This window comes from Lycium ferocissimum, chromosome 9 (genome assembly GCF_029784015.1).
Source record: "Lycium ferocissimum isolate CSIRO_LF1 chromosome 9, AGI_CSIRO_Lferr_CH_V1, whole genome shotgun sequence".
Classification (NCBI taxonomy): domain Eukaryota; kingdom Viridiplantae; phylum Streptophyta; class Magnoliopsida; order Solanales; family Solanaceae; genus Lycium; species Lycium ferocissimum.
Window position 1 is genome coordinate 36855427 of NC_081350.1, and position 25342 is coordinate 36880768.

Consider the following 25342-nt stretch of genomic DNA (forward strand, 5'->3'; position numbering starts at 1 on the left):
AACGGATGTTGGAGTAATAATATCCTTAGCAATTCAGAAGTTATTTTTCTGAAAGAATAGTACAAAAAGACCCAAAATGTGCTATCATTTCTTGATTCTCAGAAAAAACACTGAACAAAATCCTGCCTTAATTGGCAAAAAAAAAGGAGACCCTTTTCTCTAGCTTACTGCTTTTTTTCAGTTGTCTCAATGAGTTTTTCTTTCAGGTTTTTTAATTTTTGAAGACCAAATATTCAAACTCACATTGAAAAGAACACAAGTTTGAAACATGGTAGCAACAAGGAGGTCAAGCTTAGTAATCGTCCCAGAAGTGAGCTCTTTCAAGCACTTCTCACCTTGTTCAATATCAGCAACCTCTCGTTCCAATCTGAGAATCAGCTCTCTTGCATCTTCTATTTGCCTCTTCAGAGGTTTCTTTTTCTCCTTCAGCATATTCTGTTTTTCTAGATTATTATCGATCTCCTCTTCAAGATCATCTGCATGAAGAACAACATCTTCATATTTTTCCTCCAATTCTGAAACAGACTAACATATCTAGTTTTCTCTCTTCAGTGAGTAAATCATATTTATAAGCAATGAAGTCCTTGACATCTTTGTGGAATGAACCACAATCAACACCAAACCACTTCAACGTCCCAGAAGTGAGCTCTTTCACCAACACAGACTTGACTTCATCATTGATCACTTTCTTTGTTTTTTCAAGCATATGGGAAGACTATCCATTTGTACTAGTATTCTGCTACTTTTAGTCTTGATAAATCTCAAGTTAAGGATAAATCCTTTCTTCAAGATTGTTGTTATAAGCATATTGTCAATCATTAACATTACACATGATTCTTACTTTATACATTACTACTTTTTGGGGCTTAATTATAGATGAAAGTGCTAGATAATTAAGAATGCAATCAAATTTTTCTTCATACATCTGATTCAATGAAACTTATTAATTGAATCAACTCTTTTACCATCATTGGCTTAAAGTTTCTTCTTGCAAGGTCTCAGTAGACACGCTTCAAGCTCATTAGATCGCGATACACGACAAATTGGATTTAAAAGGGACTGGAGAATTGTGCAAGTCAAAAAATTGAATTACTTTATTTAATATACTCAATTAAATAAAAGACTTCATTTCTTTTCAAATGTCTATATTGGCTATAAAATAATGTTAATAGTTGCTTCAGTGGGAACAAGTTTTAGAATTTAATAAAATCTTAAAATCAACAACGTTTCAAGAAATACATATATATATATATATATATATATGTATGTATGTTATTATAACTTGAACTAATTAGAAACTTTATTATAACTTGAACTAATTAGAAACTTTATATCCTTAATTTTAATTTTTCGTTTAGCATTCTATTTTAGTATACTTAGCTACAAAATTATACCTTTTATCACCTTGTAAAATGAAACATTATTCAAATAATATTTGTCTAAGATTTTCATTACATATGAAGTGTTTAAAATATAAGAAAACATACGAGTTATAGGAAAAATTACGGGATGTGACAAACATTTGCATTGTATTTACAAAACGTAGCTACTGTATTTACGAAATGTAGCTATCAGCATTGATACAATATGCTCTGGTACAACTCTTTCGTGCGATTTGCCTAATACAATATGCGTTGATACAACTATCACTACTGATACTTGTCTGATACAACTATTTCGCTGATATAGTTGATACCCGTCTGATATAGCTCTTTTGTCTTACATTTTGTAAATAGGCGAACTGAAGCTGTGTTTCGTAATTACGCTCTAAGCTATAGTTATTTATGAAATATTCTCATTATTATATGAGAGTTAAGTGTTATTTGTCCAAAATATTTAATACCCATATTATCAACACGTTTGATACGGGTACTCAAAGGTTAATGAACCACATTACTTACTTATATAAGATTAGGAAGTAGTTGTAAGATTTTAAAATCTCAAAATAGCAGTAGCATATTTTTAGTGTAAAAAATGGTTTCTCCTCTCTTCTTTTAAGTCACAAAGAAGCAAAAGCTATTTCCTTTTTTCCTTCCCAATATCTGCATGTACTACCTGTGCAACATTTCTCTAGTCTTTATTTGTCCTTTTTCCCACACTTTCCATTACTTCCTCTGCCCCCCTGTAACTTTCTATTTGTTGTGTGTTTCTGCAACCAACTTTTTCAGAGAAAATCACGCCATTTTTGTCATTATCTCCTACTCCCTTGACACCATCTTTAATCCTGTCAAAGAAATACATACTCAGGGCTCGTTTGTCCACGAGAATTATTCACTTTTTTCTAAAATATTTTTTCATTTTTTCACTTTATATTATTTGGCTATAAAAATTTCAAATACAACTTAAAATTATATTTGAATCAAAACTTATTTTTCATTCAAGCAACCAAATATTCTTTACAAAAACTATAACCAAATTCAACTCCATCTTCAACTTCAACTCTGAAATACCAAATAAAGCGAAAAAATATGTGATTTTCATGGCCAAACGCCTACTTAATATCTCTCAACATCTTTCCTTCTTTCATTTGCTTTAGAGCTAAATCACTCATTCTTAGTCATTTTTGTGTATCTTGAAGAACCCCCCTTTTAGTTTAAGCAGAAGCAAGTAAGAATGTGGTCAGAGCAAAAAGAAATACCACCTCCACCTGGTTTTGAACCTTTGGACCAAATTTTACCTACTGAAGATAACTCTGATGATCATGACAAAGGTGAAAGGACTACTACTCCTGATCCTGTTATTAAGAGGTGCAGTTCAAGAAAAAGGACTCGTCCAAATTTCTTTGTTCCAACCCATCCCCGCCCTTCTCCAAGACCACATGATCAAGGTTTACAACGTGGCCGGGGTCGTCCTAGGAAACAGAGATCAGATGATGGTGAGTACTAACGTTCTTTTTATTTGGTTCAAGGTTACTGTTGAGGGTGAGTAACATTCTCTTTATTTAGTTCAAGGTTTATTTGTTGGGATACTGTTAAGGTAGTTCTAGTGTGAGTCTTGGATATGCATTTTATGAGTTACTGAGTTCAAGGTTTATCTGTTGGATTACTGTTTAAGTAGTTCCAATGTGGGTTTTGTATATGAATTTTATGAGTGTAACTGAGTTCAAGATTTATTTCTGGGCTACTGCTAAAGTAGTTCTAGTGTGGGTCTTGGATATGCATTTTGTGAGTGTAACTGAGTTCAAGGTTCATTTGTGGGGTTACAAATTTTATGAGTCTAACTGGGTTCAATGTTTTTTTTTTTTTTTGGGTGGGTTCATGGTTTATTTGTGGGGTTATTGTTAAGGTTGTTCTTGTTTGGGTCTTAGATATGCATTCTGAGTACAAGGTTTATTTGCGGGGTTAAAAATTTTATGAGTGTAACTGGCTTCACAGTTTATACTCTTTTTTTTTTTTTTTTTTTTTTTTTCTTGTGGGTGGGTTCAAGGTTTATTTATGAGGTTACAAATTTTGTGAGTATAACTAGGTTCAAGGTTTATTTGTGGGGTTACTGTTAAAATAGTTTCAGTGTGGGTCTTGGATATGAATTTTATGTGTAACTGGGTTATGAGTTTCATTTTTGTACATATATAATGATTTCTTAACACCGTATTTAGAGTTTGGGCCAAAGTTTTTATTTGTGGGGTTAATGTTAAAGTAGTTCCAGGTCTTGGATACTAATTTCATGAGTGTAACTGAGTCCAAGGTTTATTTGTGGGGTTACTATTAGAGTTGTTCCAGTGGTCTTGGATATAAACTTTATGAGTGTAACTGTGGTATCAATTTCATTTTTGTACATATTTAGTGATTTCTTAACACATATGTAGGGTTCGGGTCAAAGCTATTGAGTTCTTCCGCACCCATATGCAAGAGGCGAAACTAGGATTTTTCTGTTATGAGTTTTGGACTGCAATTTTTGCTTTTTGGTTACTGGGTGCAGCATATATTATTTTTGTACTACATATATATTAAATGAAAGGGTTTGAGCCGAAGTTATTAGGTTTTGCCGAACCCGTAACTACCACTGTGACTTGGCCCTTTCCATATGTTAAAGCCTACCTCCACCCCTTGAGTAGCAGATCCATTTTTCAAGTTCGTTATTACGGTAGTTCTTACAAAGGATCGGACTAACGGCGTATACAATACTTGAATTCTCGATGTAGATGCTACATAGTTGGTTCTCACCCTTCACTATATCTTTCATCCCATGCACTCATGTAGTCGTCCCGACTTGTTAGGAGGTGTAGTTGTTGTATATAAATGATAAAAGTCGAATTGCATATAATGGTATTGGTTTGCCATTTATAGAGCTTTGATATGAAAAAGAAAAAAAAAAAAAGCGGAAATAAGTGAGTACGAAATACACTAGTTGAGACCACAAAAAAGTGTGCTCCACTGTTAGCTCTATTTTCATTTTAGCAAATTTTTTGTAAGTTCTAACTTTAAAGCATATATGAAGTTCTTCCTTATCAAAAAAAAAAAAAAAAAAAGGGAAAAAAAAAAGAAGAAGCATATATGTTCATACTTTGAAGCTCAACATCTTCACAAACTAAAAGCTTACTTAGTTTTCAATAAGTTCACTTTAAAGCTTACATATTTAAGTTTAAAGTATACATTTGTAGCTAAGCTCTAGTAGGTTTCAATTCTAACTTTAAAGCTTACATCTTTTTTTTTATACTAATGGTTTAGTTCGTTTTCAAGAATTTCTAATTTTAAAACATCCTACATCTTCTTAAGCTAAAGCTTCAGTAAGTTCTATCTGTTATGCATATATCTTATTTCCTTTACTTCTTCCAATATCTTAAACTAATTCTTTCCATGTTGTTGATGTAGAAATGCCATCCACGGAAACAACAGAAAATCCAGGCTCGCAATCTTCTTTACGTCGTGGCCCAGGTCGCCCTCCGAAACAGAGATCAAATGGTGAGCCTCCTCCTTTCCCCATTCTGTACTTTTGCTTCATGAACATTCTGTTTTAGTTCAAGGTTTTTTTTTTTTTTTTTTTTTCTTTCTCTGTTGGTGTTACTATTATAGTAGTTCCTGTATTCTTGAAATTCCTATATAAATGATAAAAGTGCATGAGATGAATTTTTAATGGGAGAAACATGACCAATGATGGTTCATATAGCTGACCTCAACTTAGGCGTTATTGTTGTTGTATACAAATGATAAAAGTCAAATATATATCATCGTACTGGTGCTAAAGCTATTTCTTTTGTTTCTGCACAATATGAACCACTGAAAGGAGAAACAGTCACCTCTGTTTTCATTTGTCTTCCATCAACTTTTTGCACCATCCTTTCAGTCCAAAAGTCATTTTCAGTCATCCTTTTGTCTTCAACCACTAACCTTAAAAGTCATATTCCACCCTTTTAACAAATGCAGAGAAAAACTCCAATCTACAAAATCCTGTTAAAAGGCCGTGTACTTTAAGAAATAGAGCTTCCCGAGATGTCAGTCGAGTTTTGTTTGACGCCATTCCTTAACCTATAGAACGCGGCAGAGGGCTAGGCAGAGGTCGCCATCGGAGGAAACAGGGAACATACTTACTGTTAGCTCTTATTTGTGTTTTGAGCTTGAGTCATCTTCAACTTTCTGAGATTGTTATCTGTTAGCAATTTTTCACGAGTTATAAAACTTAACAATTTGCTAATATGAATGAGAATTGTGTCATAAAGATGAAATTTTACAGTTTGGTTAGTAATATGTAAGCTAACAAAAAGATATACAAAAAGTTTCATGTACATCATGTTAAATAAAACAAATTCATTTCTTTTAAGCATATATATATATATATATATATATATATATATATATATATATATATATATATATATATATATATATATACTTCAAAGTATACATCTTTTTGAACTTTAAAGATTTAGTATGCTTTCAATAACTTGTAAATTTATAGCATATATCTTCTAAACTAAAGCCTTAGTTAGCTTTAACTTTAGGTTGTTATAGTTAATTGTTAATGTGGCTGCCACTATCAGTTACAGAAGCTCCAGCAGTTTCACCACCTCCAGCATCACCATTGGGGTCGACCGAGGATAGTCCATTAGCTTTGGCGACCACAAATACTCCAGAGGCAGTTGCACCAACTCAATTGGAGTCGACCAGAGATAGTCCATTAGTTTCGGAGACTGCAAATACGCCAGAGGCAGTTGCCCCAACTACATTGGGGTCGACTGGAGATAGTCCATTAGTTTCGGCGACCGCGAATACTCCAAAGGCTGTTGCCCCAACTTCATTGGGGTCAACTAGTGATAGGCCTTTGGAAGTTCCCTCTGATGAAGAGGACACAAAGTTAAATGTAAAGTTGTCTAGAGTATTGATGCACCCCCCAAAGGCAAATCATAAACCCCAGATTCCAGATGAAGAATCAAAGAAAGTGATTCTTGGAGTCGGGTCTTTATTGGTGAAGAAGCTGCTTACTTCTGAGAACGATGTTGGTTACATGGTCCATCAGGCCAATGCTATCTTTACTTGTTTGAAAGCGCTTGATGTTGATTATGCCTCTTTTTACGGAGAAGTCACAGAATACATTTCTCATCGCTGCAATTTGCTAGACGCACAGAGAGAAGAAGCCATGTTGTCTTTGCCAGCATTGCAGGAAAATTATGAAAATGCTAAAAGTACTGCAATTGATGTTGAGGAGGATTTTGGTCATACTCAAGGAGAGTGGGCGAAGGCCAAGAAGAAAGAGGAAACCTTGAAGAGGAAAATCGAGGATCTGAAGCAAGAGTTAGCACAGATCGAACATAAAAAGGAGAGTCTGAAAGAAGCCCATGAAGTTGCAAAAGCCAAGGAGCAAGAACTTGGCACCCAGTTGAAGGCAGCTCAAGCAAGGCGAACAGAAATTCAGCAGCGCAAATATGCAGCTCTCGTAGGGATTGAATCCACCACCCAACGTCTAAAGTCCACATATCATGTTGATTTCGATTAGTTGGATACTTGATAACTCATTAAATGAGCTCCCTACAAGATGAACTGAAAGTCCTCATGACTACCTTGAACTGTTTTGGGGTTTCATCTTTTCTAGCAGCAGACTGGTTGTTTTTTCATTGAGTTATCAACATGTAGTAGATTCTCCTTGAAGTTTCTTGTCATGCTTCCAATCTTTTAGCGTGTACAATCTTAAATTGCAGCATCAGTTTTTTTTTTTTTTACTTCAGTTTCATGTCAACTTTTATTCTAGCATGAGAATGAGACTTTACATATGTCTTTTGTTGCAAGGGAACTAAGTTATAAGTAGGGAGTTTTTTTCTAGAGAAAGCCGCTTAGATCGTTTGATGTAAACAAAAAGCTGCTACCATATAATGTCAGTTTTTGTTAATGTTAACTTATAGTTTCATGTAAACGAAAGATTTAGGCCTACTACGATATGGCTTTTTAATTAACTATTGAAAGCAAGCTTTTGCTTCTGCAAAGAATTTTGGACCTCTTTGTTATTGCCTTTAGTTTTTTGATAATCGAAGTTAAATTGACCTCGTTGCCCTTACATTCCCGTAACTTTGTCTTTGATTACTTAATATTTGCTATTGCAATGAGCAATGACTTAACAGTTATATACTATAATGTTTCTTACCTCGTCTCTGCGGTTTTCTCCGAATATACTTTACCTCACTGTATGAGTGTGTTTTCTTCTGAACGCTTAGACAAGGGCTTTCTTAATCGACTTTCAAATAAACAGAGAAAAGGTGATTTATGGGAATAGACTTTGTGGGTGGATTTTTCAGAAACATTTTTGGTTCATTTGAGAAGAACAAAAATATCGTATGCCAAAAAGAACTAAAGTCCTTGGGCATGTAGTGGATCTAGAAGTACTATTTCTGCGACCAAATCTGCGTAAATTAAGAATTAGTATTGCTTGTAGAAAAATAAAGCTCTCTGCTAATTCATTGTTGCAGTAACCTCTGCTTATTTTTACCCATCTAAGAAACTAACCCTCTGTTTGGATGGTTGTTTCAAAAATGCGAGAAAAAAAATATAATTATTTTTTATATTCATTAATGCAATAGTTTTTTATTTTTATAGTATGGTACGGACTCCATCGATTTTTAGAGCGGTGTTGTATTATATTGTATGGTAAAACCCTTAATGCCAAGGAACACACGGTTCGATGTTTGAATAAAAAAAAAAAAACACCGACGTGATCGTTTTTTTAATTTTGATTTTATAACATTTGTATTGTTTGGTTGACGAGAGAGTGAGAGGAAAAAATGGTTAAAGAATGAACTTAAGGAAAAAGAAGCGAGGGAGAAAGAAATATATAATAATTTGTAAGTTTACTAAAATACCCTTAGGACTCTTAATTAGAAATTAGTTTATATATATTATTAAAACTCGTAAATTAAGAATTAGTAAAGAATAAAAATCATTGTTGCAGAACTATTAAAAATAAGTAGGTAGTAAGTGGGGGTGGTGGAGGAGTGGGTGGTGTGAGGTGGGTGGTTGTGGGATGAGGTTGGAAGTAGTGCGTGGTAGGGTGGGGGTGGGGGTGTGTGGGGGTGAGAGGTAGTGGGTGGTGGAGGGGTGGGTGGTGTGAAGTGGGTGGTTGTGGGATGGGGATGGGGGTAGTGGGTGGTAGGGTGGGAGTAAGTGGTTGTGGGGGTGGGGTTAGGTGGTGGTGAGGAGTAGTGCGTGGTGGAGGGGTGGGTGGTTGTGGGATGAGGGTGGGCGTGGGGGTGGGGGTGAGTGGTAGGGTGGATGGTGGGAGGGTGGAGCGAGGGGTGGGGTGAGTGGTAGGGTGGGGGTGGGTGGGGGATGGTGGAGGGTGGGGTATAATAGGGAAATGAAATACGTAACCACGGAAAAACCACCAAATTTGTGGTTACAAATATTGGGACTTTTCATGGTTATATAACCATGGGATGAACCACGAGTTTACAACACCATACCACATAATTTTAAGAATAATGAAAACAAACATGGTTTCATACAAAACCATACATTAATGAACCTCGGGAAACCACCATCCAAACAGGGGTAAGTGAAAAAAGAATCATTTATTTAAGAAGAAAAAAACTATAGTAATGTGTAGATCTTTGCCTATAATTATTTGCTTGTTTGCTTTTGCTTTCTGTGTTTCTTCGATGGGAGCAGTCAGACTGTTTGGTTAGGACATTTACATTTATAATAACGAGTTCACTAGTAGTTCAAACCAGAGAAGCAATATATATTTCACGATTTATTCAAGTCTTTCCTATTTCAGTTAGATCTATATTAGGATTTAGCTTTACCTTTTCTCTTTGAGTAAAAACAATAGAGCAAATTTTGGTCTTTCTTAAGGCTTTGCATGTAGTTGATACAATAATGTTGTGGTTTATGGCAGGGTTACCTCGACTTTGTTAACAGAAACAAAGGTTCAATCGTCTGAAGAAGACTCTTGCTAGCGTGGTGCTAATTGCTAAAGCAGTTACAGCCGAGTAGACATCGAAAAAATGAGTTTTAAGTTATAGTTGTCGTTTGTAGGTTAGTGTCTTTGTAAAACATATTTAGGACTCTCTATTTAACCTCTGTATAAATTGTAACACTGTATTAAAGAGCACGATTGTAATCAGTGACGATGCAGGTTTTTTTCATAAAAGCGGTTTATCATTTATTACATATACATAAAGAAAATCAACTTCGTATATTATACAGTGTAAATTTCCGATCGTAATAGTATGGACCACAGTGCAAATAAACTACTATTTCAAATGTCTTTACACTTTTTTGCAATAACTCATTTGAGGAAATATGAAAACTTGACATCTTGTTATGACCACAACTGCTGAATGTTTCCTCACAAGGCTAAAGATAATTTATAGAGATGAAAACTCTGAAATTTCCATTTGTATCATTTGCCAAAATCTGAGTTTTAAAACTTTTTGCTGTTTCATTTTCTTCCTTTTCATGTACAGTATACAGTACAATTAAAGCTAAAGCTATTCCTTTTCTACCAATCAGTATTTATGAAGAAATTTATTATAGGTGATTTGGTTGTGTAGATATATCTTACACCGTCAAATATAGAACTTAAATTATTTTTCTGGGAGGAATGACGTTATACACAACAATGTAAAGAGTTGATTTTAACCTGTGATAGTAAATTACTTCCAATTTTTAAAACTATTTCTAAATAGGATAAATTTATCTACATTGATTATCTAAATTTTTTTTTTACCCTATTGTTAATTTTAATCTATGATAGCTTACTATTTTTATCAGATTACTAATCAGAATACCAAGAAAATTACACATAAACACTTAAATGACCGGATAGTGCAAATTTATTTGACCAAACCTTTAGGGAAAAAAATAGCTAGTAGAACTTATTTATCAGAAATTGAATTTTTTTCCCGAAAATACTTTTCTGACTTTGACCAAGCAGAAATTATTGCTTTGTTATAATCTTCACAAAAAGTACTTAAAGAAGCAAATTTTGGTAGGTGGCCCAAACAGACTGTTGGTAATACTATAATTATCCTATTCATCTTCTTGGTCTATCTGTACCTTCTTAATTGCATGCTCTGCAGACTGCACCTTCTTTCTCTTTTTGTGTTTCTGCAACAAAGATCCACTGAAAGAAACATCCCAACATTTTTGTTATTATCTCCACCTTTCCACCATTTTTTCTTCAAACAAAAATATTACTGTATACGTATCATTTTTTCAGCCATCTTATTTCCGTCCCATTTCTTCCTCTACACTTTTTACCATCTTTGCATTCCAAAAGTCATTCCAGTCTTTTTGTTTTTCAAGAATCACTAACCTTTCGTCAAAAAAGAACTCATTTAATCAATAACAATGACAGAGGAAAGCTATGATTCAGAAATACCACCTGGTTTTGCAACATGCATGAACAAAAAGGGTCAAGTTGTTGGGAGGATTTCGGGTTGTGGGTCAAGAAAAAGAGCTCCACCACAGTCATTTGACCCGACCCATGATCAACATCGGCCTTCTTCACACAATCACAGACCATCTGGTGAGCAACCCCCCACCCCTTGTTCCAACTTTTTTTGTTCATTTAAAGGTTTTATGTATTTCTTTTGTTTGCTTTTCTTTGAGCCGAGCGTCTATCGGAAACAACCTCTCCACCTACCTTAGGGGTAAGGTCTGCGTACATTCTATACTCCCAAGACCCCACTTTACGGGATTACACTTGGTATGATGTTAGTTATCTGATACCTGATGAGAGGTAGAAGGTGTTCGGTAAAATAATAGACTTAAAATGACCTACTCGATGCATGTGTTGGTGGGAGGTAACCTTGAAATTAGTTAAGGTGTGTGCACGCTGACCCAAATGTTCTAGTCAGAGTTTGACTTCATGGTCTCATTTTGTTTGACATGATTTTTTTTTTTAGCAAAGTAATGAAATAAAAAGCTGGATAGCCTGCTTTTATAGAAGAAAATATAAAATTAGTGGTTGAAAACGTAGTTTGATAGAGCCCCACGGCTTAGTTCAAGTGGCGAAGGTTGAAGGAATTTAAGTGGAGAAGAATAGAAGGGGCGGGCCCATTGTCCCCGAGTTTCGAATGTTGCGAGTTAGACGGATTTTTCGGTCATAAAATAAAGTTCGGCTAATAGAGAAATTATTTATCAATTTTATGTCTTAATCACTTACTCTGATAGTAGAATTTTAAGGATACTTTGTTGGAGTTCATTTTGTTTATTTACTAATGGAAAATGACAACTTCAGTGTTCTGTTTTAACTTGAATGGTTTGGTGATTAGATCCCTCTTAATTTGGTCCTTACATGTGTAATGCCCATGCAGTTGGTCTTCACGATCGTGTGGCTTCATTAAACCCACCAATTCATCAGTCTGAAGCATCAACCAAAGCTAAAGGATGTCAGATAAGTGCTGTGGCGAAAAGTCATTTTGGCCAAATCAATATTTCACTAGCTATGCAGCCAGAGTCAAGATTACTAAAAGAAGTGAAGACAGAAATTGAAGATGTTGCACCTGATATTATTCAAGGTGGTATCGGTGAAGCTCCTCCTCCTTGTACAGCTGTCGTTCAAGAGACAGATCTAAGTAATCAGCCAACTTGCATCATTGATGTCAATTTCCTTCAACGAGTGGCAGTTGCTTTTGAAGAAGTAAAAGCAAATCAAGAAGAAAGCACAAAAAAGGCGAAACAATCAATTACCATGAATCCGAGTCTTGAGCCAACTTTTCTGGCCATCCGCAAAAAACACGGAGACATTACGAAGGATTGTCCTATGGAGTCGGGCGACATGCTTACTTCTGTTCTCGAAGTTATATGTAAGGCTGTCCAAGAGCTCCAAAAGAAACGTTTGATTGAAATTGATCGTAATCTCTTGGACTCCTACTACTTGGTAGTCAAGGATGCTGAGAAAATGAAGGTGAATGTCAACTGGTTTAGAACTCGGCTTGATGAGATTAAAGATGCGATAAATTGTATTGTTGAGACAAAAAAGATCAATGATGAGATGAATAAGCTTGCGGAAAAGAATGAAAATGAGAAAAAGAATATCGAATCAATGAAAGTTGAATTGGAGAAACTCAAGTCTGAAATTCAAAGAAAGGAAAGTCAGCTTAACTTGGATATGCTGGTGACTGAAGAGCTGAGCAATACGATTAATAATCGGGCACTCAGAATTCAGCAGTTTCAAAACATGCCGTTGATGGAAGCATTTCCATAGTTCTACTGTGTCGAAATCTTCTGTCTTCCCTTTGTCCGTTCTGATGTTTTAGGATAGATTTCCCCTCTAGCTTATTGTTACTTACCCAAAGTGTCATTTGATCTGGCACAGGCTGATGATGAATTTTACTCTTAGTTATGGTTCAGATACCTCATCGGATCTAACTCTCACGTCTTATTAGTCTGTGGGAGCTTTTTTGTACCGGATAAAGTAAAATGTTAAAGGGAAAAATATATGTGTTTTTGCTGCTACATGCTTTCAAATTGGAAATTTGCCCCTATTTATCTTCTCTAAACTAACTGCAGTTATGACTATTATGCTGCCTATGCATTCCTTAGCAGTACAATTTTTTTGATAAGTGCCTTACAAGGAGATTATGTAAAAATGAAGTCTTATATTTTATGACTAACTTCCATCTTTGGAACTTTTTTTTCTTTTGATTGGTCAGCTTGTTTGGCATATAGCAAATTTAAAGTGGCAAAACATGGGTGGGTTCATACAGGTTTTGTATAATGCACACTTTGAAACTAAATCTCTGTCATAACTTATGTAGTTGACTACGGTGATGAAATAAAGCTGGACTTGATTGACTTAATAAAGTTCAAACTGATAAACTGGCTGAAGATAATTTCTAATGACTTGCGCATACAATTTGTCCCTTGAAAATGTGCAAACACATCACAACTGTTCATGTGTTAATATGCTTCATTAGACAGATTTGCATTCAGAGAAGGAGGATCTGCAACTGAGAAAATTTAGGAGGATCTGCAACTGAGAAAATTTAGGAGGATCTGCAACTGAGAAAATTTACTTTTCCACTCAGGTAAGATGAAACCTATATCAGTAAAAGCTGTATTAAAGCATTTGTCACTGTCAGTAATTTTTTAGATACTACTGAATTTCTATGTCCTGTAAAATGGTGTGGTTACTTGCTTTCAACTATGTGAAAGCTTATAGGAAGATATTGGGATTTCCTTTTGTATGTGGTAAAACAGGAGCATGCCAATACTTTATGCACTCTGCGACGAGAAACTTGTTTCATTAGATTCACGTATCCAAAGAATTTAAAAGCAAGTGCCAGACCCGATAATTTCATCTGCATAAAAGCATTTCCCTGAAAAATGTTGATGAAAAGTGACATTGTTTTTCCAGTGTTCTGGTTTGGAAGGTGAAGAATGAGAGGATCTTCTAACAAGATTAAAGAAACCTGCAACATTTTAGAGTCTAATGCTCTTATACTCGTTTTGCTGTGGCTTTTTGCAGCTTTATAGTACTTGCCTTAGTAAATTACTACCATATCATTAACGATTCATTCCAGTGATGATAAAGGTTCACTCAAGAGTTATATTCTTGATGATACTTTCTGCTGCTTGGTATGTTTTATGCCATAACTGAATGATCACTGAAAGTGAAAAAATAAGTTGGTTATTTTATGCTGAAGAAGCTCCTCTGGCTGTTGGGAATACGTTGGTGGCTGAGCTGTGGAAGGAAATAACGGCATAAGTTATTGTCTCTGCCTTTTAGAAGTTGTATGCTAACCTAAGAGTTTTACCCACTATGCCAATGCTAGGATATGCTGCAATGCATCAAGTTTAAGTTACTTTTCGAATGTAGAAGTACTTTTATACTGCAAGCTTCATCCCCATGATCATTCAGGTGACTCACTTTTGGTGAAACTGTTTCAACAGCACATTTGAATGTGTGTTTGAACTTTCTTTTCTGTGCTAGTGTATGATTTCTTTTTCTTGAATGAACAGCTGCTCTTGGAATCATGCACTGTAAATAAGTTCATCGGAACATATGTTTCCTCCCCCGATAAATGTCAAACTTGGCAACTGCTCTGTGATCGTGGGAGAGAGCAGGTGCCTGATGGATTAGTCAAGGTGCATGCAAACTGTAACAATTTTCTAGAATCACTTCTGTTACAAAACTGCAAGTTTTCAGGCTGTGTTGGCAGATGAAGAAATCAACGGGACAGGATAATTTGGGAAGCCAAGTAACCAAGTTATTATCGTCATAACTAATTTCAGCATTTGTTTTTAACCTTTATGCAGGTGTTGTCAACATTATCTCAAAACCAATGATTAGTTCACTATTCCTGTTACTACTGCCGAGTATGCTGTTATGAGAACAACTTTCATTGCAAGTTCTTCTAAGATGCTTCTGTTATAAGAGAAATTATGTTTCCAATTAATTACTTTTGCTAAGCAAATTCTTTCCAGAAAGGAAAAAAGCACATTGTTGTACAAAGTATTCACTAAGTAAAAATGTCCAATTTGGGTGTGACTTATTTATGTTGGTTGGTCAAAATGTTTTGGAAAACATTTCCTGTAGGAAATTAAGTTACTTAAAAATGAGGAAGCTGACTTTCCTAATGAAAGGAGGGAAACCATGTTCCATAAGTGAAATTCCAAGTTCATTGTCTCCTCCCCACCCACTAACGCCCCCAACCCGAACCCCAACCCCCCGAACCCCTACTCCCCACCCCATCCAACTCGATAGTATTTTGGTAGACTACACATAAATGTTCATGTGATAATATTTTTTGCTTACTTACCAATCACTAGAAATAAGTAAGAAACCAACTTGTTTTCCAAGAAAACATTTTCCTTCCTACCAAACACACCCTACATCTTTTTAGATTGGCGCAATCGGCACCTAATTTTTTCTTAAAAGCACTTCTCATTGTTGGTCAAACAAAGTAGAGACGGGAATCGAGCCTAGGTACAACCGATTTCTATTGAATTAGCCCCAATTTCTATAATAATGCGTGTCACAATCGTTAATGAGGATCCTATAATCATGGATGACCATGATCAGAGCGAAGGTGAAAGGGCTCATTCTCCTGTTAAGAGGCGCGGTTCAAGAAAAAGAGCTCGTCCAGATCTCTATGTTCCCACCCATTCACACCCTTCTCCACGACCACACGGCCAAGGTTTACTATGGGGCTGGGGTCGCCCTCAAAAACAACATTCAGTTGGTAAGCTAGGGCTAGCCTTTTAATTTCTTTTGTTTAATGATTCTACATGAGTAACATTCTTTTTTGGTTCAAGGTTTCTTAATTTGTGGGGCTTACTATTAAAGTAGTTCCAGAGGCGGATTCTACGACAACGACCTCAAGTGTCATTAACTTGTTTTTTTTAATTAATTTATGCATATTTAGGGGTTGTTTGGTTGGTGGAATAAGGGATAACAATCCCGGGATAAAGTGCGGAATTATTTTATCCCATGTTTGGTTATTGGTATTAATTAGTTTGGGGAACCATTTTGTACCAAATTGGTGAGATAGCTAATCCCATGGAATATCCTTGTCTATCGTATCCCGGTAACCAAACGACTCCTATTTCTTATCACTTATAGAGGGTTTGAGCCAACGCTACTGGTTCTGCGAACCCACATGTTAAAGCCTATCTATGTCCCTGGGCCCTGAATAGTTCACTATATGTTTCATCCCTATATAAATAAGGGGAACTTAGAGCAGCGGTGTTGTATATAAAAATGATAAAATTCCAATACATATCATCGTACTGGTTAGCCAGTTTTACATTTTTAAGTTTAAAGCATGCATTTGTAACTAAAGCTCTAGTAAGGTTTCAATAAGTTCTAACTTTAAAGCTTACATCTTTTTAACTAAAGTTTTCAAGAAGTTCTAACTTTAAAACATCTTGTACCTTCTTAAGCTAAAGTTCAGTAAGTTCTAACTGTTAAGCATATATCTTTTTCCTTTGCTTCTTCCAATTTCTTAAACTAAATCTTTCCATGTTGTTGACGTTGAAATGCCATCCGTGGGAACAACAGAAAGTCCAGCCTCACAATCTTTACGACGTGGCCTAGGTCGCCCTCCGAAACAGGGATCAGATGGTGAGCCTCCTCCTTTCGCCCCTCTTTACTTTTTCCCTCATGAACATTCTGTTTTGGTTCAAGGTTTCTTTTCCTTTTTTCTTACTGTTATAGTAGTTTGTATTCGTTAAATTCCTATAAAATGATAAAAGTGCATGAGATGAATTTTTAATGGTCGAAACATGACCAATTAGGGTTCATATAGCCGACCCCAACTTAGGCGTCATTGTATATAAACGATAAAAGTCAAATATATATCATCGTACTGGTGCTAAAGCTATTTCTTTTGTTTCTGCACAATCTAAACCAGTGGAAGAAGAACCAGCCACCTCTGTTTTCATTTGTGTTCCACCAACTCTTTTCACCATCTTTTCAGTCCAAAAATCATTTCAGTCATCCTTTTGTCTTCAATAACTAACCCTAAGTCATAAATACTGTTAGCTCTTATTTATCTCTTGAGCTTGAGTCATCTTTAAATATCTGAGATTGTTATCTGTTTTAGCTATTTTTCACGAGTTATAGAACTTTACAATTTGCCAATATGAATGAGAATTGTGTCATAAAGATGAAATTTTACAGTTTGGTTAGTAATATGTAAGCTAACAAAAAGATATACAAAAGTTTCATGTACATCATGCTAAACAAAACAAATTCATTTCTTTTGTATCTTTCTAAGTATATACACATCTCTTAAACCAAAGATTTAGTAGGTTTGCATTTTCCAGTATGTTCTGACTTCAAAGTATACATCTTTTTGAACTATAAAGATTTGGTATGCTTTCAGTAAGTTGTAAATTTAAAGCATATATCTTGTAAACTAAAGCCTTAGTTGGTTTTAACTTTAAGTTGTTATTGCTAATTGTTAATGTGGCTGCCCCTATTAGTTACAGAAGCTCCAGCAGTTTCACCACCTCCAGCATCACCATTGGGGTCGACCGGGGATAGTCCATTAGCTTCTTTGGCCACAAATACTCCAGAGCCAGTTGCCTCAACTCCATTGGGGTCGACCAGAGATAGTTCATTAGTTTCGGTGACTGCAAATAATCTAGAGGCAGCTGCCTCAACTCCATTGGGGTCGATTGGAGATACTCCATTAATTTCGGCAACTGGGAATACTCCAGAGGCTGTTGCCCCAACTTCACTGGGGTCAACCAGTGATAGGCCTTTGGAAGTTCCCTCTGACGAAGAGGAAACAAAGTTAAATGTAAAGTCGTCTAGAGTACTAATGCATCCCCCAAACGCAAATTATAGACCCCAGATTCCAGATGAAGAATCGAAGAAAGTGATTCTTGGAGTCGGGTCTTTATTGGTGAAGAAGCTGCTTACTTCTGAGAACGATGTTAGTTACATGGTCCATCAGGCCAATGCTACCTTTATTTGTTTAAAAGCGCTTGATGTTGATTATGCCTCTTTTTACAGAGAAGTTACAGAATACATTTCTCATCGCTGCAATTTGCTCGACACACAGAGAGAAGAAACCATGTTGTCTTTACCAGCATTGCAGGAAAATTATGAAAATGCTAAAAGTACTGCAATTGATGTTGAGGAGGATTTTGGTCGTACTCAAGGAGAATGGGAGAAGGCCAAGGAGAAAGAGGAAACTTTGAAGAGGCAAATCGAGGATCTGAAGCAAGAGCTAGCACAGATCGAACATAAAAAGGAGCGTCTGAAAGAAGCCCATGAAGTTGCAAAAGCCAAGGAGCAAGAACTTGGCACCCAGTTGAAGGCAGCTCAAGCAACGCGAACAGAAATTCAGCAGCGCAAATATGCAGCTCTCGTAGGGATTGAATCCACCACCCAAAACCTAAAGTCCACATATCATGTTGATTTTGATTAGTTGGATACTTGATAACTCATTAAGTGAGCTCCCTACAAGATGAACTGAAAGTCCTCGTGACTACCTTGAACTGTTTTGGGATTTCATCTTTTCTAGCAGCAGACTGGTTGTTTTTCATTGAGTTATCAACATGAAGTAGATTCTCCTTAAAGTTTCTTGTCGTGCCTCCAGTCTTTTAGCATGTACAATCTTAACTTGCAGCATCAGATTGTTTTTTACTTCAGTTTCATGTCAACTTTTATTCTAGCATGAGAATAAAATATGGCTCTTTAAACGAAAGATTAAGTACAGGAATAGACTCCTGTAGTTTATGGGGTGAATTAGTATTGGTTGCAGAAAGATAAAGCTGTCTTGCAATTCATATCTGTAATAACCTCTGCTTATTTATAACTAAGAAACTACAAAAATCCCATTTATTTAAGAAACATGCAATAATGTTGTGGTTTGTGGCAGGGATACCTCGATTTTGTTAACAGGAAACAAAGTTTCCAATTGTCCGAAGAAGACTCTTCTCGGCATGGTGACTAAGTAGTTACATTGGATTAGGTTAATAATGTCTTCAAAAGGTGTGTGTGTCTCTGTTGTAATTGTATTAGACATCGAAAAGATATGAGTTTCAGTTATCGCTCTAGTGTGTAGGTAAGTGTGTTTTGTTCAACATATGTGGACTCTCTATCTAGGCTTTGAATCAATTGTAACATTATATTCAAAAGCAAGAATGCAATACCTGTGTTAGTGGGAGTGGGAGGTAGCAAGCTATATACACCATGGACTTAGTCGAGGTGCGTGCAAGTTGGCCCTGACACCACGATTATTAAAGAAAATATAGAGCACAACTTTGGGGGTGTTGTTGGAGAATATTTTGATGTATTGATGACATTTTCATCTACTTGCAGATTAGCTACTATTTGCAGTGTCATTTCAAATCTACTTACAGCTTTGTGCATAGCTTAGTTGAGGAAATATGAAAAACTTGACCCTTTGATGTGATCACCACCGTTGAATGTTTCCTCACAAGGCTAAAGATAATTATTTAATAATAGAGATGAAAAACTCTGAATTTTCCATTTGTATCCATTTGCCAAAATCTGAGTTTAACCTTTTTGGTTTTGTTTTTTTCCTTCTCGGGTACACACAGTAGCAATCAATTGAAGTTAAAGCCATTCCTTTTTTTTTTTTTTTTAACCAATTAGCATTTATGAAGAAATTTGTTTCTGATTACCTGATAAGTGATTTGGCTGTGTAGATATATATTTTACCCTCTCAATTCAATTGTAGAACTTAAAACTTTTTTCTGGGAGGAATGGCGTGATATACACACTAATGTAAAGATTTTTTATACTATTAGTGAATTTTAACCTATGATTGCAAATTACTTCTAATTTTTAAAACTATCTCTGAATAGGATAAAGTTATCTACACTGGTTGCCTAAATTTTTTACACGAGTGTTAATTTTAACCTATGATAGCTTACCATTTTCATCAGATTACTTGTCATAATATAAAAATTTACACAAAATATCTAAATGTCCTGTTTGTGTAATAAATTTTCTTACACTATCAATATATAGTAGGGAGTTGAGGTGTTTAATCAATCCTTTAGGAAAAAATTAGTGTTTTGAGTAATACTAGTAGAACTTGTTTCTCAGATTTTTTTTCTTTTTTTCAGAAATACTTTTGAAACTTTGACCAAGCACAAATTGTTATTCTATTATCATCTCAAATTGATTAACCAATCACAATTTACTACTCTTCCAAATTATTTTCTAAAAAGTACTTTTAAAAAAAAAAAAAACAAATTTTGGTTGGTGGGCCGAACAGACTGTTAATCTGTTTATTAGCTCTTCTTCCTTATTCTCTGTACTTTTCCAACACTTAACCTGTAATAGCAAATTATTTGGAACATTAGTTTTAAAAACTATTTCTGAATAGGATAAAGTTATCTACATTGACCATGTAGAGATTGTTAGCCAATCAGTTAATTTGGATTTTAGGTCCCACTTCAACAAAAATTGGCCAAAGCATAATTACTTGTGTGAAGGAGAAATATGAACATGGCAAGTGAAATATGGTGGTTCCACTGTCAACACACTCTCTCTCAGTTATTTTCCTTCCTTCTCTTCTTTTGTACTTATCACTTGGATGCTTCTCTTCTTCTTTTAGTTTTTAATTTTTATGATCTTATCCTCTATTTGTAAATTATGCTGATACAACGCTTTTGATTTTTCTCTTACTTTTCCCAGTGTCATCACTGATTGTGATCATACATGCAAAAGACTGAACTTTCATTTTATTTATTTTTGGAAAATTAAATGGGGTTGTAGATTTGACAAGGGCCCGTTTGGCCATGAGAATTTTTCACTTTTTTTTCGGAATTTTATTTCACTTTATTTGAAAATTTGTATTTTCAACTTTTTCACTTTCATTACATTCCAAAACAATCAAATATTCTTCGCAAAAAAACTATAACCAAACACAACTCCATCTTCAAAAATTCCAAAGAAAGTGAATAATTTTTCATTGTTTATGGCCAAATGCCTACTAAATTTAGAACCAAAAACAAAATTAGAAAAGTGAAGTTTCAAGTAATCCAGAGTTTCTAAATTTCTCATTGAAATTTTGCTTCATCATTGTCATGCTCATTATATGGGATTAACAATCATCTTTATGTAATTTTAATCTAAAAGTAATTTACAAGTTTTAGGAACTAAAACTTAAAGCTCAAAATAATTTTAATTATTCCATTGTATTTAGTTTTATTTGTTAAAGGGAAAACTCATTAAAACATACCCTCTTTTGTTTGTTTTGGAGATGATTCATTTTTTTTTTTAATTACATAGCGGTAGGGGAAGACTAAAATGGGGGAGGATTACAATTTTAATTCGAACACCCACCAACAACGTGAAAGTTCGGGTCAACCAATCGGATCCCTACGCATCCCTACGACATGATTCATACTGAGTTTTTCTTCTATCAACTCGTAATAGATTTAAGAATGCTATTATCTACTTAAAAAAAAAAAAAAAATTGCACGCAATGAGTTGGAGACAATTTCTGTAAGCACACTGATTGTATAAGAATAGAAACCCGAAACAGCAAAATGAAATGCGTTTATAGAAATTTATTTTGTTTACTTATTTTTGGAATCTAGAACCATATTTAGTTTTTAGAAATAAATTAAACTGAAATCTTAACAGTGTGCACTTATTAGTGAATGTTAGGAACAAAATTCAGGAAACACAGAAAATTGAAAAAAGAAGTTTGAGGTAGTTTCAATCCGTTTATTCTATTTTATTTTAGAGGTGAAGGTATCATATCATGTAAAATTAAAAATAGAAGTTTGGTAGGTCAAAAGTTTCAACCCATTTATTTAAGAAGATTTCTAGTTTATTTTAGGTGTTTGGTGAAGGTCTATCCCTACCTTCTAAAAGTGATATAAAAATTAGTTTTGTGAAACTTATATAAACGATTAGGGAAGCATAAATGGGAATATTGAAGAGACGAAAGAAAAATAAATAAATAAAATAGAAAACCAAAGGAAATGTAGATAAGAGAGATAGTGCTGAACAGAGGACCCACCATATTCCACATGGCAAATTTTGAGAGGAATATAACACAACTAATCTCAGCCCAGTAGGTGTGCCTCACCCATGATAAAATTTCTCGTCTTCTTGGACTATATATTATATCCTTTTCCCACACTTAATTATTGTATCCTCTGCACTTGCTTTCTATTTTTGTGTTTCTGCAACAAAGATCCCTTGAAAGGAAAATCCCAACATTTTTGTCATTACTTCTGCACTTTCCACCATCTTTTCTTGCAAGAAAGAAAAAAGAGTCATTTTTCACCAACGTTTCTTCAAAAAAGAACCACAACAATGACAGAGAAAAACTTTGATTCAGTTATACCACCTGGATTTGCTACATCTTTAACCAAGACCGTGTCTAGAAGCATTACTCCTCCTAGTTCTGAAACTCAAAATTCAACAATAACTCATCAAAGTGAGAAGTGCATGGATGATTTTGTAAGACGTGGCCTAGATCGCCCTCGGAAACAAGAGACAGCAGTTTCACCAGATGGTGAGTTTCATCACTAGTAGTGTTCATTCTGTTTTTGGTTCAAGTGTGTTCTCTTTTTTCTCTTCTTGTGGAGGAGGAGGAAAAGAAGGGAAAAAAAAGGTGGTTGGGGGCGGGGCGGTGGGATGATAAAAAACTATTCTTTCGTGAAAGCGTATTTTATCTCTATAAGAAGGGGTATTCCGAGGTGTGAACTAGAAGAGGTGGGATGATAAAAAACTATTCTTTTGTGAAAGCGTATTTATCTCTATAAAAAGCTTTTTATCATTCTTGAGTCCAGCTATTTTTCTGCCGTAATTGTGAAAGGCGGGGAGCTCACCAAGTGCCTAACCCTCAATTTCGAGGGTTGATATAATAGTACAGTAATTCTTTAATTCCTATATAAATGGTAAGAGCCCAATATCTTCATAGTACTAGTTTGCAATTTATAAAGCTTTGATATGAAAAAGATAAAACCAAAATAAGAGAGTGAAATATTTGAAACAACAAAAGAGTGATTTCCACTGTTAGCTCTATTTTTTAAGCCAAGTTTTCAGTTAGTTATAATTGTAAAGCATATATCAAGTTCTAACTTTGAAGCATACATCTTCTAAAATCAAAGATTTGGTTTGTTTTCATTGTGTTCTAACTTCAAAACATACAGATTGTAAATTAAAACCTAAGCAATTTCTCAAGAAGCTTTAAGTTTAAAGCCTGTATCTGACACTAAATTAAGCTTTAGTAACTTTTCAATGAGTTCTAATGTTAAGGCATTAATCATTTTGAACGTATTACCAAGATTTTTTAAGTTTCTGTGAGTTTTAATTATAAAGCTTACATCTTTTTGAACTCAAGACTTAGTAAGTTCTCAATGAATATATGCATTTTCTTAAACTAAAGTTTCAGAAAGCACAACTTAATTGTTAAGCGTACATATTTTCCGTTACTTTTTCTGATTTCCTTAACTAAATCTTGTGAGTTTGTTGATGTTGAAGCGCCATCGATGACAACGAAAGAAACTCCAGCAGTTCCATTGCCTCCTATGCCACCATCGGGATCGAGCATAAATGCGCCTCTATTAATTGTAGATGAAGAACAGAGGGACACAAAGATAAATCTGAATCCATTGTCAATACTGAGTCCACCACCAAATCCACGCCTTCGGATTAATGAATGTTCTCCCCACATTAATGAAAAATCAAAGACCATGATCTCTCATGTCAAGTCTGTGCTGGAGTTCCAGCTCACCTCTGGGAGCATGAAAAACGTGGAAGCCATGGTTAAGTGCGCAAACAACGCCTTCTCCACCTTGGATTTTCTTGAAGCGGATTATACTTCTTTCTACAATGACGTTAGAGAGTTCATCGCGTACCACTATGATTATTTGCTCATAGCAAAGAGACAAAGAGAGATGCAATCTTTTCCTGCAGAGCTGAGGACGAGATGCGAAGATGCTAAAATTTGCGCAAATAATCTTCAAGATGAGATTGTTCAAACTCAAGGCCATATCCTGATGGTCGTGAAAAAGAAGGAGTCCTTTGAAAGACAGATAGTGGATGCAATGGAACTAATTGGTAAGCTGAAAGAAGGTGTGGCTGTTTTTGAACAGGAGGAAGAGGCTCTGAAACAAGAGAAACGAAAATGCATCGTAGCCCATGAGATTGCACATCATGAGGTGCAAAAACTTTGTACACAGGTGAAGGCAGCTAAAAATGTACTCCGGAAAATTGATGAGCGCAAAAATGTAGCTCTCAATGGCATTGAGTCCTCCATCAAACGTCTGAAGTCCCACCAATCTTAACTTAATTTTAGTGTATTTATGGTGCTTTTTTTAGCTTCTTAGCATACTGAAATGTCCACAAATTCGAATAGCTTATTGAGGAATGCTCTAATAGCAGTCTTTTGCTTTCTTTAACGTAGGATTTCCTTTCCTCTTAAATTTTTGTTGCTCTTGGAAGTTTATTTAGAAAAATAGATGCTATGGCGAATTCATGTGAATGTGATTCTAGCTTCACTCATTTGAATGAGAAGTTGGATGCATTAAGTGGTATATAGGAGAAATATGAGGCCCAAATTGAGAAATATTGCACCCCCTTGAAATGAGTGCATGTACATCACACCTCCTACAGTTGCCATCAAAGCTCCGAGTGAACCCGAAATAGGCCATGAAATGCACGGACTTGGTCAACTTGTCCAGACTTACCTAAACTGCGTCAAAAAACTTCCTCAAAGTGGGTGGTAAACGTACCACAAAGTCCAAGGGATTTAAATGATACTAACACTGCTGATAATTTATGTTGAAGTCCAGGGACCCCCCAACTTGTCATGGTTTATTCAATGTATACTCGGAGTGGGTAAATGAGGTCCCCCTGTTACAGTTCTTATAAACTTTTGTGTTGGCTAGACTGGGTGCTCCACCGCCTCTTTTTCACTTTTCTTCGTTCTTCTCTTCTGTTGGATGTAATCAACACCTTAGTATAGAGTCAAGCTGTTCTTTATTATTATTATTTTTTATGATCTTATCTTCTATTTGTAAAATTATATTGATACTACTAGCCAACGCTTTTTGATTTTTCTCTTATTATTCCCAGTGTTATCACTGATTGTGATCCCAATTTATGCAAAAGACTGAACTTTCCTTGTATTTTTGGAAAATTAAATGGGGTTCTAGATTTGAAAACGCCCCGTTTGGCCATGAGAATTTTTCATTTTTTTCCGGAATTATTTTCACTTTATTTGAAAATCTGTGTTTCGCCATGAAAATTTCGGGATTTGAAAAACATTAAAAACCTTGTTTTCACCTTTTTCACTTTCAGTACATTCAAAACAATCAAATATTCTTTGCAAAAACTATAACCAAACACATCTCCCTCTTCAACTCCAACTTCAAAATTCCAAATAAAGTGAATAATTTTTTATTTTTATGGCCAAATGCCTACTAAATATAGAACCAAAAACAAAATTAGAAAAGTT

The 25342-nt window shown here is 35.1% G+C and overlaps 4 protein-coding genes across 4 annotated transcripts; all 4 read left to right on the plus strand.

Moving 5' to 3' along the window:
• Positions 1–2513: 2513 nt before the first annotated feature.
• Positions 2514–7102, plus strand: LOC132030544 (uncharacterized). The gene is made up of 3 exons (XM_059420224.1): positions 2514–2875; positions 4812–4901; positions 5978–7102. The coding sequence occupies exons 1-3, from the start codon at positions 2614–2616 to the stop codon at positions 6928–6930; spliced, it is 1305 nt and encodes a 434-aa protein (XP_059276207.1). The 5' UTR covers positions 2514–2613; the 3' UTR covers positions 6931–7102.
• A 3409-nt stretch (positions 7103–10511) lies between these two features.
• LOC132069466 (uncharacterized) lies at positions 10512–12899 on the plus strand. The gene is made up of 2 exons (XM_059462810.1): positions 10512–10953; positions 11744–12899. The coding sequence occupies exons 1-2, from the start codon at positions 10776–10778 to the stop codon at positions 12634–12636; spliced, it is 1071 nt and encodes a 356-aa protein (XP_059318793.1). The 5' UTR covers positions 10512–10775; the 3' UTR covers positions 12637–12899.
• Positions 12900–15231: 2332 nt separating this feature from the next.
• On the plus strand, positions 15232–19031 carry LOC132030545 (uncharacterized). The gene is made up of 3 exons (XM_059420225.1): positions 15232–15616; positions 16435–16497; positions 17361–19031. The coding sequence occupies exons 1-3, from the start codon at positions 15403–15405 to the stop codon at positions 18311–18313; spliced, it is 1230 nt and encodes a 409-aa protein (XP_059276208.1). The 5' UTR covers positions 15232–15402; the 3' UTR covers positions 18314–19031.
• A 2967-nt stretch (positions 19032–21998) lies between these two features.
• LOC132030546 (uncharacterized) lies at positions 21999–24455 on the plus strand. The gene is made up of 2 exons (XM_059420226.1): positions 21999–22393; positions 23365–24455. Exons 1-2 carry the CDS (start codon positions 22192–22194, stop codon positions 24168–24170), a joined length of 1008 nt encoding a protein of 335 aa, XP_059276209.1. The 5' UTR covers positions 21999–22191; the 3' UTR covers positions 24171–24455.
• Positions 24456–25342: the final 887 nt, after the last annotated feature.